General features: G+C 40.3%; 1 protein-coding gene across 3 annotated transcripts in view; it reads left to right on the top strand.

The window, feature by feature from the left end:
- Positions 1–17,882, top strand: part of LOC122664823 (phospholipid-transporting ATPase 1-like) — a 33,103-nt gene that overhangs the window by 11,939 nt on the left and 3,282 nt on the right. For 2 of the 3 annotated variants that reach the window (XM_043860843.1, XM_043860827.1), the window contains exon 7: positions 35–340. In XM_043860843.1, the coding sequence (XP_043716778.1) occupies positions 35–236 (202 nt within the window). In that variant the 3' untranslated portion in view covers positions 237–340. Of the gene's footprint in view, positions 1–34; positions 341–4,924; positions 4,933–5,187; positions 5,197–17,882 lie in introns of all 3 variants that reach the window. The other variant, XM_043860835.1, reaches the window with a different exon arrangement.

The raw sequence follows: 17,882 nt of genomic DNA, 5'->3' as shown, positions 1-17,882 counted from the left end.
TTTTCAGCTCCTAAATATTCTCCTTCTTTTGCAGGACAATTTACCATCTCGTGAAGTCAGCTACCTATTGGCTCACCATCTTACTTATAACTGCCATAGCATTGCTCCCTCGATTTCTTTTCAAAGCTATACATCAGTTTTATTGGCCTTCAGATATTCAGATAGCTAGAGAAGCTGAAATACTGAGGAAATGGCCAGGCCAGCTGAGGTCAAAACCAGGTCAAGGTTCAAGTTAACTAGTATGTTGCTTTCTTGTAGAAGAACTACAATCCTACATGGTTCACCATGAATTAACTCACCACATTTGCTCCTTATGGAGCTGATCCTCAGGACGTCCACGGTAATCTGTGCTTTTATTTTCTGTTGTTTTTTTTAGAATAGATTGCGTGAAATATAGGCACACATTCATTCATAATAGGGATAAAGAAACAAGGATTTGCACAAGTATTATGCATATATCAGAATATCGTATAAGTTGCACAAGTAATATGCATATATCAGAATATCGTATAAGTTGAACAAAGTCATGAACTTTTAGCATAGACATTAAAAACTCTAGATGTTAACGCTTTGGGAGCACTACCTTAGAAAAGAAGCAAGGTGCATTTCGCCATTTCCATAAAAGGAAGAAAAAGAAGCCCCCACTGAAGAAAAGGAAACTGATGCAGCTTACCCAGAAATGGTAAAGTACTCATATAGCATTAAAGCTTCTTTTCAGGTGTTGGAAGGTTTGGAACCCAGAGTGTGAAAGCACGACCCAAGATCGATTTGCTATAGGGAGATCAAAAGCTTGCTGTGAAGCCAAATCCTGTCCCCCGAAGGCACAAACATGGAAAAATGCTGTTTGCTATCATTATACGAAGTCATGGGTAACACTCCTTCATTCGTTGGTCTGTTCCAGTGATGGATACTTTACCCGAATATAGAGTGGAAGGCTCTTCCGAGACCTTGTTGATCCTATCTTTCTGAGGCAACTAGTCTCGGAAGAAGGCATAGCATATCTTAGATCATCACAGAATCGGAAAATGGCCAGGCCAGCTGGACTTCATGATTCATCCGCTCCGCATTTCTGGTTTTTGGACGGGTAGGAAAGGGCCAAAGATATATACTGGAAGTCTGTATGCCCTAGGTTAAAAGGCTAATGTGTAAGTGGTTGGGTATTGCATTCATCTGAGCTTCAACTAATGATTGTAGTCTTTTTCAACAAAGTGGTCCATGCTTTATGCATACCTTCTGAATAGTGGATGAATCATGAACCTAATCCTCAATTCAGAATCAAGATAATGGGTTGTTGATGCAGATGACTCACCTAAAGGGCTTATTTCATTGGAAACAAGCATTAGGTTAGGTTATGTTCGTGTTGTAATTTAGTCCGTGATTGGTAGGTGACCAACTAGGAGCCAGTAGACCAGGATCTGTTATGAACACGTGAATCGTCTAGGTCAAAATAAGGTAATGTAGCCTAGGTGGAATAAGTCTCACCTAGGACCAGGTTGTGTAATAGGGTTGGTCGAATGGGGCAGATTAGGTTGATTAGGGCAAGATTAGGTTTAGGAATTGGAGTTTGAGTTAGGACTTTATTGGGTAATGGTATGCAGGTTTTTAGGAGTTGATTGGTATAGGTTTTGGTTAGGTTCGGATAGAAAATAAAATTTCTGAATTATTAGGGTTAGGGTTTTGGGTTTTAGGAATGAAGAGAATGAAGGGAACTAGGGTTTCTAGGGGGAAACAGGTCAAGGGACTCTGGCCGAGTGTCACAGAGGTGGGGAAGACAGTTCAGTTGAGGTTTGGGGTGATTTGGTTGGCTGGTTAGGGCTGGGCAAAGTTTAGGAGCTTTAGGGTTTAAAGAAGAACTAGAGTTTGCAGGAGAAGTGTTGCAGGTTAGGGTTAAGCAAAAGAAATAACAGAGCAGCTGTAACTTACTGGTTGCAGGTCTGAATTGCAGAACAGAAGTAGCAGCTTGATGTCTTGAAGAGACCTCCTGACCTTCACAGTGCAAGGAGTCGCAGGAGAACCCACCCTTCACCACCTTGAGTCCACAAGGATGCAGCTCGCAGAGGAGCAGAAGCAGCAGCTCGAAGGCAGCAACTCAGATCTGAAACAGAGATTTTTTTAAGCTAAAAAGTTGTGGGGGAGCCTCCCACGATCTGTCTATTTATAATAAAAAAGATGGCCAAAGGCCTTACACAAATATGTGGATTTGAACTAGGAATCCTTGTTCTAAATCCTAGACTCAATCCTAAGCAGACTAGGACTAGTGATGCCTAATCTGAACTCTAAGTACAATTAACACACTTGTACTCTAACTAGGAATACAAGTTTTAACAAATAAATAAAACAACCTATCCCTCTAAAATCGTGGAGGGAAAACTAAGCAACACTTAAATAAATAAAAAGACTGTTTTACCCCTAACATAAGAAAGAAAACTAAATATGTAAAATAAAGGCTCCAACGAAACTCAAAGGCTGCTCTTCTTCTTCTTTCGTCTACTGGGACCTGCATCATAAGGTTTTTGGTGAAATTAGGGTTAGGGTTTGGTGTTAGGGTAATGTCAAGTCAGGGTAGAGGAGTCTATTAGTGAAGGTCCTGAGATGTTTTGCTGGATGGAAGTGTGTAAAACTGTAAACTTGAATAGGCAGCAAGTTAGGGTTAGTGTTTCGAGTTTTGGAAAAGAGGAAAAGATGGATTTCTAGGGTTAGGGTTTCGTGTTTTGAGTCAGTTTCTTTCATTATTTTAGTTTCCTAGTCAGGTGATGTTACCTTATTAATTAAGGATTGGGTTAAGCCTTTCCTTTTAGTGTTTGGGTCTGTTTTTGAGTCTTCTATATAAGTTTGTAAGGGGCTAGAGCCTTATACACAAATTTGAATTAATGTGATTGAGGAAAAAAAAACATAGCTTTGTGCTTTTCTTTGCGAGTGTATGGTGAGAGACCAAAATACGATGAGAGGCCGTTGTGAGAGACCCGAGTCGGAGAGACTACCCTATCTTCTTCTTCCCTTCTTCGATTTCTTTTTATTTTATTTTATTGCTCTGAAATTTCCTGCAAATCTGAGAACTGATCGAAGTATTTACTGTTTCTGGAACTGAAGTTTGCGATCCTCTTGTGAAATGGTCTCCATTTTATGAATTTCATGAATCCAACATGTATCCCACATTCCTATCCATTTCAGCAGTTTGTACAAATTTTGATTTTCTGCAGTGCTTATTATGGGAAGAAATCCTTTGATCATTGCTGTAAATATGATTTTTTCATTATTACAGTAAATGAGCCATTCAATGAAGTTATGGGAGAGGGTTATTGATACCCACCTGAGAAAGGAAACTACTATTTTGGAGAACCAATTTGGCTTTATTCTAGGTAGATTCACGATGGAAGCTATATTCTTTACTTAGGAGACTCATGGAAAGGTATACTAGGTAGATTCACGACGGAAGCTATATTCTTACTTAGGAGACTCATGGAAAGGTCTAGAGAGGGCAAAAATGATCTCCATATGGTCTTTATTGACCTAGAGAAAGCCTATGATAGAATCCCTAGAGAGCTAATCTGGCACATACTAGAGAAGATAAGGGTGCCATGTAAATACGTGGACATAATTAAGATACATATGATGGCGTGGTGACTAGCATAAGACTGTGGGAGGTCAAGGTAGTGAGTTCCCAATTACGCTTGGGCTACATCAAGGATCAACCTCAAGCCCTTATTGTTTGCGCTTATCTTGGATGATCTAACTGGAGACATACAAGATGAGATTTCTTGGTGTATGCTTTTTGCTGATGATATTGTGTTGGTGGATGAGATAAAAGCAGGTCTTAATGCCAAGTTGAAGTTAGGGAGATCTACCTTGGAATCAAAAGGTCTTGAGATAAGTAGAACAAAGACGGAGTACATGGTGTGCAACTTTAGCCACAGTAGGATGGTTAATGAGGTGGTTAATATTGATGATAAAGAGATACCTCAAGGTGATTATTTTAGATATTTGAGCTCTCATAAATAAAGAAGGCGATATAGAGGATGAAATGGAGAGGTGCAACCGGCATATTGTGTGATCAGCGTATTCCTTTAAAACTCAAAAGGAAAATTTTATAGGACTGCCGTACGACTGGCTATGATGTATGGTGCAGAATGTTGGGTAGTTAAGAAGCAACATGTAGATAAACTAAGTGTAGTGGAGATGAGGATGTTGAGATGGATGTGTGGCAAAATTAGGAAAGATAAATTAAGAAATGACCATATCTTGAGCTGAGTTGGGAGTAGCCCCTATACATGAGAAGCTACGAGAGAGTCGTTAAAGGTGGCATGGTCATGTTCAACGGAGGCCTTGGGATGCACCGGTACGGAGGGTTGATTTGATTCAGATTGAATGATTTAAAAGAGCTAGGAGCAGGCTTAAAATGAACCTAGGTGAAGTAGTGAGAAATGACATGCATAGTTTAGGCCTTGTCTCAAGTATGACGTCGAATAGAGCTGATTGATCCAAGTTGTCGATTCCATATAGGTGGAATATTGCCGTAGTTGTCACGGCGTCTAGGCGACCCAAGGCGGCGGAGAGGGGCAAAAAGAAAGGGGACACCAAGTAGGCGTTCAAGGCGACCGCCTAGGCGACCAAGGCGCCTGGACGCCTAGGCGTTGCCTAGGCAACTACTTTACAACTATGAATATTGCTGAGTTTGTCGATGTTATTGTGCTCCTTTCTTTTTACTATTATTTTAATATTTTGTCTTTGCAAGGATCCATGAAGCCAACCCCATTTAGTTGGGATAAGGCTGAGTTGTTGTTGTTGTATTACAGTAAATATGCATTTACTGTGAATGATCCCTAAATGAGGAAGTGGTTATTTGATGAAAGCAAATTGTTCATTTTGTAGACAAATTCTGATTTTCTTTTATTATTGTGGTGAGCACTTGGTTTGATTCTTGCAGTGCCATAAATGATTCCCACAGAAATGAGGAAGTGATTTTAAAAGTTGAGAAAGGAAAACTTTTCACTCCAACTGCTCATGATTCTGCAGAATTAAAGTTCTGATATAAAAAAATGCTGCAGAATCGAAGTTAAATGCTTCGGATGAACACAATAAGACCCCCTTTGGATCACTCTCGAAAAGTCATGCGAACATGCCGACTGTGTCTGATGTGGGTCCTGTAAGTAAAATGAAGAGTAAGGCCTATTTGTGACGAGCTTCTTGCAAGTTGCAACAAGAATGTGTGAGAAGCATCTCTCACCTGTGCTACTGGAGATTCTCCAGATTATGAGTTAAAGAATCCAAAAGAAATAGTTCTATTGGATGTGCAGTTTTAGTTGGAGAAGCTCCGCCAAACATGGACTTGCAAGTATTGCAGTCAAAAACATTATTGAGATGAATATATGTTAGAATCAAACGCTAGTGAGCAGGTGCTATGTGAAACAGATAAAAGCTGCTTAATACTTCCCACTTTCCCAGTTCCCACTGTGATGAAGCCTGAGCAAAGTTCAAGAACTCGGTGCTGAGGCTGGTTTGGACCAGCCAGGAAACCGAGATTTCCTAGGTTTCAGTCGAAACCTGGTATTTTTTGGGGCAAAACCCGACATGTCATGGTCTGATCAAAACTGGTTGAAATTGGGCTGGTAGAAATTAGTTAAAATTGGTCGAAATTAGATATTTTTTGGTCGAAACAGGTCGAAATTATCTTGAACCATGAGCCCGAAGAATTCCTAACTTGCTCTTGGATAACCTTTCTTATGATCTTGGTGAAAATTTTATTATTATTATTTTTTTATTGGGGGGGGGGGTGTCATCATTGTTGATTGTCGTGTGCAAACACTCAAAAGCGTTATTTTTTTTGAGAAAACCATAGGTTATGATAGACAGTGGACGGTTTTCAGATTCCATCTTTATTCTTTTCTACTCAAAGTCTCAAACCATATTATACTCCCACCATTCTTTCAATATGAGTATTAGACTAACAAACTGAGAGAATTTGAGACACAGCCTTGAACCTGTAACATATTATAGTCCTATCATTGATTCAATATAACCTCTAAACACTTCATGTGGAACTAACTGTTAAATACAAATTAAAACTGCAAATATAATCAGATGCTTCATAAATTTAAGGGAACAATGCACATTGAATATCAGCTTACTATGAAAACACAAATTCTGAGTTCTATGTACCGTCTTCTTCTCTTTTCATACTCAGTTATTCATTGGAAAGCAGATGATTGATTTTGTAAACATTTACAATTTGTTATTAAGAAGTTCAATCAGTGGGACCAACCTATTGATATCTTCTTTCTGGTGGATGCTTGGACATAACATTCTTCTATCTATTGAACTGATTTTTCTAGTTTCCTTTCAACCTACCCTTGCTATCTTACCATCTTTAGCTTCTTCTCTCACTCCAAACAATTCTCTTCCTCATCGCCCGACCAATCCATCATTGTCTTAATGAATTTGGAAGATACGATTAGGTACTTGACATTGTAGAGAGAGAGAGAGAGAGAGAGAGAGATCTTGGGTGTTTCCATAACAAACTAGAGGGGAAAGAGGTTGGGTAGTTCGTGTAACATTCTATTGCTATTGCATGATTTGCCGGATTCTATTGTTTCTGGTAGGGATGTCAAGTTTATAAGTTACTTCTAGAAGACTTTGTGGATGAATACGAACACCAAGCTACAGTTTTCTACTAGCATTTCATCCATAGACTAATGGCCACACAAAAGTTGTTAATAGAAGTTTAGAAAACTTACAACACTGCCTTGTTAATGTAATTCTAGATGGCTGAATTACCAACTAGAACCAATAATCAGGATCTGCTAAGGATACGAGGAATCAGCTAGGTCAAACAAGTGGGATATTGAAAATTAGGATTAGGGTTAAATGGAATCTAGGGTTTGATGTTAGGGTTAAGTTCAGTTAGTGAGGGGAAGCCTTCCAGTGAAGGTCCTGAGATGTTTTATGGAGGTTGAGTATGTAAACAAAGATGGAGATTGAATTAGGGTTTGGGTTTTTGGGTTTTGGAAAATTAGAAGAAGAAGAGATCTAGGGTTTAGAGTTAGGGAGGGCAGGGGTTCTGGTTGAGTTCTCCTAGGGGTGTGAGGGCTGCTCGATCCAACTTTGGTTGGATTCTGATGGCTGGATTGACCTAGGCAGAATTTAGGGTATGGGGAATGGTTAGGGTTGGGCTTAGAGGATTAGGAGAAGAAGGGTTTGGGGATGGGAATATGAAATTACTTGTTAGCATGGGGTTCCATGAACTTTGATGCAGAAAACCAACAATTGAATTGAATCTTTAAGTTGTTGGTGAAGGCTATCTCAACCTGGGTATCTCACCCTCACAGCCTATCTCAGGATAGTGGCAATTGCAAAGCAAATTTCTTTTCATTAAATCGTGGGAGGCTCTCAAGAGCTCTTACATATTTATAGCCTTTATGGCTGGACATAACTATGACTCATAACTGAACTAAGAATACTAATTAGGACTTCTAACTAGGATTCAAACTTGCACTAGGAATCCCAATTAGAATTACAATTCAATAAAAGACTGACTGAAAAAATTAACAAATTAAAATCCTAACTCAGCCCACGATTTTAACTGCTGGTGTAGGGATTCCTCTACGCCTATCTGATGGCTACTCATGCTGGTGTAGGGAAGAACCCCTACACCTGCGGCTGGTTTTAGACAGCCAATTTACATCAGTTGTTCATGACTATGAGAAGACCTGGCCATCCAAGCTTGACATTGGCAAATTCACGGGTAACAATATGATGAACTGGATAACGGGTTGTAAATCGTTTGAGATTGTTCTTGGATTTCAGCCTAAGCGACCAATTGATTTTGTTTCCCTTCCTCCTCACGCAAGTGTCAACATTGAAGTGTATTTAGTTAATACACCACATCACAGATGTGCATGCAGATGTACAGCACTAGATAGCCCTTAGAAAATGATGCCTACAAAGCTACATCTGATCGCCGTCATTGTTACGTGGAGTTTCAACCAGGTGACATGGTAATGGTGCATATTGCTCCATAGAGATTCCCTCCTGCCACCATTACGAATTAAATATAGAAGTGAAGGATAATTCTAGAATATAAATGAATGGGATGACATAAAACTAACTCAGTAACAATGGGGATTTTGAGTAATTTTATAAAAGTTGTCCTTAACTCGCAACCCACGATACTATCAAACAGTTCGATTATAAACAAAGGGCTGGCGGCAGTGCATAAGTCGTTGACATTGAGAAGAACAAATATATGTTGGAGTTGGTTTGGAATGGATTGCTCTACTAAATCATGAAGTAGTACCAGTAAAGTAGGGAGGGGAAAGAGAGAATAGCGCTTGAGAAAGAGTGCGAAAAAGAAAAGGGAGGGGGGGTGAGAGTGTGTGAGAAATAAGACATGGGACTCCACATGCGAATCAAACTTATTGAGAGGTATCTGTTACCCAACACCTATGGTGAGGAAGAAGAGAACTCCTCTCATACTCCTTACTGCCTACAAGAGGTGGCGGAGTGGGCTACAAATATGTTTGGGTACAACACAACAACTCCCAGCCCCATCTTCTCTTCTAGTTAGAAACTCATAGATACTCCTCAAAACCCAATCATCATACAAGATGATAATGATGTTGAAATCATCGTCCTATCCTCAATGATGAAGATGAACCAAAGATGGAAGAGAATATAGAATTCAGGGGTGTACGGCTAGTGAAGATAGAGAAGGTCTAGTGTGTGAATGGATCGGGATAAATTTTGAGTTTCTTGATTAGAAACTCATTCAGTTTTGTACCTCATTAGTACTTCGATCTATGTTTTTTTTTCACATTGTTTCTTTGCTATGGAAATGTAATGTGATGAAATTGCACTTTATTTTCGATGATTGTGTTTATTTTGTGTATCAAAATTGGAACATAAAAAATTGTTGATGCTTTAGGTTAAGTTGGAGTAGAATTCCCCTCAATTGTTTGCATTATGTTACTAATTGGAGATATCATTTTCATAAAGAACGAGTTGGCTTAGTGGCTGAGCAAATTGGCTATCTTCTTAGATCATTACTCTATTATGATTTGCTGCTTTGTTTTTTTACTACAAAGGTGACAGAACAAGGTGGATCAATGGAGGAAGTTTCTCAACCAATCCTAGCCCTTGAAATGGTATCTTGCCAAGAAGGCTTCAATGTCTTTTATGATGAAGGAATTATTATTACTGGTCATAATGAACTTCAATACTACCTCTTTCTTAGGAATCAACAGATGGAGAGAGTGTGCCAACTCCCAATCCTTGGAATCACTTTAATTGGAGTACTGGAGGCGTATCTTGCACAGGGAAGTCGTTGGAACTCTGGAAGACGAAGAGTGAAATGAGAAATGAAAATTGAAAATGGGTTTCCAACCCAGCCTATTTCTACGTTGAACGTCGAATCCTCGACAATGAACAAGTGTCATTCGACACACTCTTGATGTCGAGTTGTGACGCTAAGTATCGAAGAAGATGCATCAAGTGTCAAACCCTAGGGCCAAAAATGTCTATTACGCATTTTTGCGGTGCAATCCCATAATGTTTCAAAACCCATCTTTGCGGTAAAAGAAAGAAGAAAATCATAATAAAGTAACGATGTGATAAAATAGCCAATTTGCTTAGCCACTAAGCCAATTAGTTTTTAATGAGAATGACATCTCCAATTAGTAATATAATGCAAACAATTGACGGAAATTTTACTCCAACTTAACCCCAAGCGTCGATGATTTCTTTGTTCTAAGTCTGATACTTAAAAGGTTAAACACAATCATTGAAAATAAAATGCAATTTCAACAAATTACATTTCCATTGTGGAGAAACAATCTGAAAGAAAATATGAAACAAAGTACTAATGAGGTACAAAATTGGATGAATTTATAATCAAGAAACTCAACTTATCCCGAGTTGTTCACCTACTAGACCTTCTCTATCTTTATAGGCCTTAGACCCTTGAGTTCCTCATTCTCTTCCACCTTTGGTTCATCTTCATCGTTATAGGAGATGCCGGTAATTTCAACATCTTGTATGATGATTGGGTTGAGGAGTATCTCTGAGTTACCCAAAAGAGAGATGAAGCTGGAAGTAGTTGTGCTGCACTCAAACGCATTTGTAGCCCATCCCACCAGCTCTTGTAGCTAGTAAGGAGTATGAGAGGAATTCTATTCTTCCTCACCATAGTTGCAGGGCCATAGTTGTAGGGCGACTGATACCTCTCACTGTGGTCATTTTGTATTAGTTCAATTGAAATTCAATCTTCTATTGAAATGGTCACCTCGTCAATCACACTCCTTATTTATAATCAGGAAAAAAGTGGCATGGTGGCGGGAGCTATGTTTCTGTAGTTATGCTCACTTCTCACTCAATGTCGACAACAACTTCTCTTCCTGCCAGTTTCACCCCTTTTCTCTTTCTTTCTCAGTGATCCCTCCTTAGGCGAGGTTTGTGGGCAGCAGCAACAATGGCAGCAAGCATAAACAAATTGAAATTCAGGATTTCACAGAAGCTAGGCAGCAGCAACAATGGCAGCAAGCATAAACAATTTTTTTTTTTTAAAGTCTGAATTATTGGGGAGCCTCCCACGATTTATTTATTTATAATATGGCCATAGGCCCAAATCCTAATACAATCTAAATCCCTCCTTCACATAAATCGTGGACGGGGTGTAACACTTTAATTAAAACTAAAACTTAAAAGATTCCTGGTCTACCAATAAGAAATAAGCACCTAACAACAAATAAGAATTAATCACTTAAATTGAACCAAGGCTGAACCGCTTCAATTTAAGTTACATTTAAACTGAAAAATAAACTAAGTATCGGAAATAACTAAAGCTGAAATAAACTATGTAATAAACTGAGGCTCCAAATACTAGGCCTTAATCTTAGGGCTTCTTCTTCTTGCGGGTGCTTGGATCTGCATCACGCTGGAATCAATTGCTAATCAGATGTATAATAACAGGGAGCGATAAACAATATTAAGAACCAGATCAGAGAATGAAAACTAAGCAAACCAGAGATTAAAATCTACGACCAGAAGTGTTAATTGGTGAGTGAGTGAATCAATACCTGGATCAAGCAAAACAGAGTATTATAACAGAATAAAGATAACCCAGGTTTCCCACCCACAAGAGCAGATTCCTTCTGTCCTAAAGCTTCACACCATTCTGAATCTCACAGTAGTTGCAGAGAACAATCTCTTATGCCTTTGGGTCTACAGTTTATATTGAAACGAAATCAAACAGATTCCTAATCTGAAAAGGAAAATCGAATCCTAATCGAACTATGAAATATCCCTGTTGCTGATTACACCATAACTTAAAAGAAAACATAGTCTAACTAGGAAACTTAATAACAACTTAAGTAGATAACTAATGAGCTCACAGATGGGCTGGAAAATAGCCTACCCAAGCTAGGATTTCAGCTTGGCCTGCTCTCCCTTTTATTCTTGTGGGAGTATGTAAGATACTCCTCTGCATCACACTGTCTTTCTCCCTCTCGAATTGTGGTACCGGATTTATATGAAGTGTAATTTGCATGTAGAATTCTGTCTTATTTCTCTCACACGCACTCTCTCTCTCCCTTATCTCTTTTTCGCACTCCCTCTCCCCCTTCTCTCTATCTCAAGAACTATTCTCTTTTTCCCCTCCCTTATTTACCAATACTACTTCCTGATTTAGTGGAGCAATCCACTACAGACCGACTCCTACATATATCTCTCTTTCTCAAAGTTAACGACTTATGCACAGCCGCCAGCCCTTTGTTTATAATCAAACTGTTCGATAGTGCCATGGGTTGCAAGCTAAGAACTACATCATAAAATCACTCAAAAGCCCCCATGTTACTGTGTTAATTTTATGTCATCCCCATTCATTTAAATTCCAAAATCATCCTCCACTTTTATATTTAATTCCAATTGAATCCCTGAATCTGTTTTCTCATCACTCGTCAGGGATGAATGATTTTAAGCCGGGGGAGAACTGATCAGATGATAGGTAACCATTGAAGTGCCATCGTAGGAAGAAGACCAGGCCAGCACAGTAGCCTGTGATTCTTGTTTGAACTAGTTTTCTACCTCAGTTCTGGCCTTTTGGTTTCAGGTTTCTGGTTTTCCTTAAAACAAGAATCGTGGGTTTGTTTAGAGTCTTTATTTCATTAATTTTTTATTATTATGTTTCTTTGTCATGGATGGAATAGGAACTATAAATTCCAGATCTGTTTGGAGTCAGTTTTCTTTAAGTTTTCAGTTACATAGTTGCATTAGGAAAACCCAACACAGCCATTGATTGGAGAGTTTCCCATTTTGTTATTTTTTTTTGAGTAAACATCTAGTACACCCCTTGAGGTTTGTTCACCTATCTTGTAGCCCCCCCCCCCCCCCCCCATTATTTAGAACCTTACTTACAGACGCACAAACCTCACGGTGTTAGTTAGGTATTAGTTTTACAATGTAAAAGACCAAAATAGCTTTTGTACATCTTCTTCCATAATTTGTTTGTAATCAACACGGTTACAATAAAATATAGTAACTGGACTTATTTACCCTCCCATGTTACTTACAAATTACTTAAAACAAGGGTTTATTTTGTAATTTCCTCCTCTCCTTCCTATTCCCCTCTGCCCCCTTCTTCGTCTCCGATACCCACTCACCATCCCTCGCCCTCTCCCACCACCGAACTCTGGAGCAATCTGCAAGCGTCCATATTGTTTGTCACTGGGACGCATGGCCCTATCTCCCCTTCTCCCAGGCATCACAGTGCCATGAGAAGAACATCCCCCTCAAATCGATGAAGCCCAAAGATGAGAAGTAACCGAAGATGGGTTGCAGAAGGGTATTACCAAACCTTGTTTTAACCATCAACTGTAACTCTGCAAAATTGTACTCCAATAACCTAAACCTGGTTGCAGAGTTGTAATCCCTGGTGAGATATCGAATATTTCCTAAAATCATACTCCAACAATCGAGTCGAATCACCATGAATGCCCAGTCCGCTGGTTCTGGCGAGTGCATGACAATGAAACGATAGATGCCAACGAAATACCCACCTTTTAACTTTGTGTATTCTTTGCTTATTAGGAAGATTTGCAGAAGAGTTGTAACTTCACTTTTTTTCTCTTTGGTAACCCCCTAACCCTCTCCTATTGACCGACCCGTTCCATCTCATTTTCCTTTTTTCCATTCCAACCGAAACCATCCTTTTCTTCTACGTTCTCCCTTATATTTTTTTTCTGGTTCTCCTCCACCGTGAGCTCCATTTCTTCTTTCCATCTCCCATTTCCCTACCTTGGCCGAAACCATCTAAACCCATTTCTCTTCCCATCCATTTTCTTTTTTCTTTTCTTTTCTTATCCCACCTCCACTGAGACACCAGCACCATCCAAACCACCGAAATCCATCTCTATTTTTGAACCCAAAAACCAAAAAAACCCATTTCTCCCTTATTCCAGCCATGGCCGCTGACCTCTAGAAGAACCAAAACTGATTTTCCCTTCTTCTCATTTTTATTTTCATTTTTAAAATAAACCCTCAACGCCTCATCTGCAACCGCAGCTCCAGGCGTCATAAACGTTCCACCGCCACCTTCACCACCAAGAATGAGCTTCATCGCCGTTGGTGTCAAGATCGTCCAGATTGAAGGCATCGCCACCCTCTTTTCCGGAGTCTCTGCAACCGTCCTCCGCCAAACACTCTCAAACTAGATTTTTTCCTCTAATAGATTCTAATTTATCCAAAAGGGTATTATGGTAAACTCCTATCACCATAAAGATATTTTGGCCTTTTAAGAATTTATGGCCTGCTGACATCATCACTTAACAGGTTCGTGTTAGAAGTCATGTAATAGGGGTAGTTTAGGAACTAGTTCTATTACTAGTTGCCTTATTATGTAATTCTGTTTTTCTTCTTTATTTCTCTTATACCTCCCTAGGGAGGTGGATGTAATTCTCTATTAGTTATGATTGAATGAATATATGGTGTATGGAGAAGCGTCTCCAACACAATCGATTACAGCCTAATATTCTCTTCTCTCTTCTCTCTTCTCTCTTCTCTCTTGCTATCTTCTTCCTCCAACTTTTTTCTTCTCCCTTCCTATTTCCTAAACCTAGAATCTAACTTGGTATCAGAGCAGGCTCAAGGTTTGAGAGTCGTGTTCAGTCCCTGTTTTCATTCTTTCTCTTCTCTTTGAAATCCTTTGTGTCTAAGGATTCCAAAGAGGAGATTTCTGTGTACAGCTTTGCTTAAAGAATATGGAATAGGCTCATTCTAGCCTCTTTTGATGATTGAAGGATCTACTTGAGACCTTTTGAAGCTTCTTTGGAGATTTGGATCTCCCACAACTGCTGCTCCAAGTTCTGCCAGTCTCAGTTTCAGGTTGCAGCTGCTGCCATTCTCGGATTCCTTTTGTGTCTTGGTTTGGCCCACTTGCATAGCCCAAGGACACTTATGAGAGTGGATATGATCTCCCTTGCTGATTGAAGAAGCTATATGAGCAGTTTTGCTCCTTGTGTGGGATCCTCTGTTCTGCCCAGGTAAACCCGAGAGTATTTACTTCCTTTTTTCTTGCTTCAAGCTGCAGTTTGATGCTCCCTTGGTTGAGGGATGTGTATGCATAGCCTTTGTGAGGCTCTTTTACTTGTTTGAAGTTATTACTATACCTTGCAAGCCTTTGTGAGGCCTCTTCTTAGGGACTGCCTGCTGGACTGCTGTTGTTATGCACTAGAAGTGCTTGATTTAAGTCCTCTTAGAAATTTGCTGCTAGGACTGCTTCAGCAGTGTGCTATCGTAGGCTGCTTATTGGACTTCTTGCTTGTTTGGGTTGAGTGTGTACTCCCCACTTGCCTTTGGTGATTTTATTTATTGTTGGTATCCATCATAAATGATTCGGATACATCTGTGCTTGGTACTGCTGATTCACAACTACCCACTGTTGTCCCTCAGTTGGTTTATGAGAGTAATCATCAACAGATTTCTTTTGTGAAGCTTGATGGTACTAATTACCTAGATTGGTCACATTCTGTGAGACTTTCCCTAAGGAGTAAGGGAAAACTTGGATATATCACAGGTTCTATCAAGGCTCCCACAGCTGGTTCACCTACTTTTGATAAATTGGAGACTGAAAATTCTACAGTTATGACATGGTTGATCTTCTCCATGAAGCCCGAGATTGGGAGAAGGTTTATAAGGAAGGAAACTGCCAAAGCTATTTGGGATAGTGTCTCTGTGGCCTTTGACAGAGTAGGTGACACTGCCAAGGTCTATCAGCTCCATCAAAGAATCCACTCATTGAAACAGGGTGACAACACTATTTCTGAGTACTACAGTGCGTTCCTTAGTCTTGTGGAAGAGTATGATCACTACAGAGACCTTCATTTGACCAACCCAGAGGATGAAGCCAAGGTGTATCTGACTCTTGAAAAAGAGCGTGTCTTCTCTTTGCTTGGTGGTCTGAACTCTGACTATGAGCCAGTTAGACTCCAGCTATTAGGCCGGTCTCCCCTTCCCTCTCTTAGTGAAGTCTGTAGTTACTTACAGAGTGAAGAGACCAGGCGACTTACTATGGCACCACCACCAGCATCATCTGAGAGGTCAGCCCTCAATTCTAGTTCTGTTCGAGACACCCGTGGAGGTGGTAGAGGCCCAGGGCCTAACCGTGAGGAAGCTAGTACGGTGGAGACAGTTGGTGCCAGTGGAGTTGGGCGAGACAGATTTAAATGTGATCATTGTGGACGTACTGGACACACCAAGGATAGGTGTTGGTCTCTCAATGGTCGTCCTCCTGGTATGCGTGGTCATGGTGGCCGTAGAGGGGGAGCTCGAGCTCATTCCGCAGCGGCGACTGATGCTGATGCCCCACAGGATGACTCCACCTTTATGGATGCATTGGTTCGTATGGTTGTGTCACAGTTGAGCACATCTTCTACATCTAGTATGGCTGGAACCTCATCATCCTCAGCTTTGCAGGTCTCCACCTCAGCTTCCACTGCTGCCCAGTCTTGGGTCATTGACTCGGGTGCCATGGACCCCATGACTGGTACGTCTCATTATTATGATTCCTATACCATTTGCTCTGGTAAGGACAAGGTTAGGGTAGCTGATGGCTCGCTTTCCTCCATATCTGGTAAGGGTAATATCCCTGTGACATCATCTATTTCCCTCTGTTCTATTCTTCATGTCCCTAACCTTACACTGAATCTTTTATCTGTGAGTCATTTGACTAAATCTCTCAACTGTTGTGTCACTTTTTTTACTTCTCACTGTCTTTTTCAGGATTTGGTGACGAAGATGATTATTGGTAGTGGACGTGAGGAGCAAGGTCCTCTACTTTTTTGATCCGTTTTTTCCCACAGCTCATTCCTATGTGTGTGGTCGAAATGATAGTAGTTCTGTGGATTCTGTTATGTTATGGCATCGCCGTCTTGGCCATCCATCTTTTGTAGTAATGAGGAAACAATTGCCTCACTTATTTTCATCTATTGCCTCTTCTCATGTTTTTCAATGTGAACCATGTATGTCTGCCAAACATTGTCGGTCTTCATATCCTTATCATGGTAATAGAACTGTTGCTCCTTTTCATATTGTGCATACTGATGTTTGGGGTCCTTCCCCTACTACTTTATTTGGCTTTCGTTACTTTGTGTCCTTTGTTGATGATTTTTCCCGTGCCACATGGACTGTACTTTTGAAGTATAAGAGTGATGTTTGTGATGCCTTTTAGAATTTTTACCAAATGATCCTTACTCAATTTGAGACCCGTATCAAAATTGTGCGATCTAATAAAGGGGGAGAGTACATGTTTGGTGGCCTTTAAACCTTCTTTACTACTTATGGCATTATCCATTAGCTAGCGTGTGTTGACACGCCCCAACAGAATGGGATTGCTGAGAGGAAAAATCGCCCTCTCCTGGAGGTCACCCGTAGCCTATTGTTTGGCATGCATGTCCCCAAGACCTTCTGGTCCGCAGCTCTTCTCACTGCCTCCTTTCTCATCAATCGTATGCCTACCAAGCTTCTTAATTTCAAATCTCCCTTGGACATCTTATCTCCCAAGGCCTTTGCTTTTTCTCTTCCACCTAGAGTCTTTGGCTGTGTTTGTTATGTGCATGTTAACAAATCTACTCGCACTAAACTTGACCCCAAAGCTCTAAAGTGTCTCTTCCTTGGGTAGTACTCTACTGCCAAGGGGTACAAGTGCTATCATCCTTCTTCTCGCCGATGTATCATTTCCAAGGATGTTACCTTTCTTGAGTCTATCTCTTTCTTTGTCCCTTCTCAGCATCCTCTTCAGGGGGAGAATTGTGGGAGTGAACAGGCTACTGATGATTTCTTTCTTTCTCCTCTACCTACATCCCATTTTATGCTTGACATTGGGAAACACAGGACTGTAGATGTGGTTGAGGTTGATGATCAACCAGGGGGGAATACAGATTTGGTTGTTGAAAGTGGTTCTGGTCAAGAGAAGGTAGAGAAGGATTACCACCTTACATACAAAAAAGGTGAAAGCTTGCATAATACAAGAAAGATGATCTACCAAGAGTCCTCTTCAGATCCAGATCCACATCCTGAGATTCATCCTCCTCAATCAGGTGACATTTCTTTTCCTCCATCGGATTTGGACCTTCCTATTGCTATTAGGAAAGGGAAAAGAACTTGTACTAATCCTATATCCTAGTTTGTTTCCTATGATGCAATTTCTCCTACAGGCCTTGCCTTTATTACTGCTCTCTCTACTGCTTCCATTCCCAAGAATGTCATTGATGCTATGTCTGACCCAAAGTGGAGATAAGCCATGTCTGAGGAGATGATGGCACTTGAGAAGAATGGTACTTGGCAACTTGTTGACCTCCCCAAGGAACGTGCCCCAGTTGGATGCAGATGGGTCTATACAA

This window comes from Telopea speciosissima, chromosome 1 (genome assembly GCF_018873765.1).
Source record: "Telopea speciosissima isolate NSW1024214 ecotype Mountain lineage chromosome 1, Tspe_v1, whole genome shotgun sequence".
Taxonomy (NCBI): Eukaryota; Viridiplantae; Streptophyta; class Magnoliopsida; order Proteales; family Proteaceae; genus Telopea; species Telopea speciosissima.
This window is presented reverse-complemented; position numbering and strand designations above follow the sequence as displayed.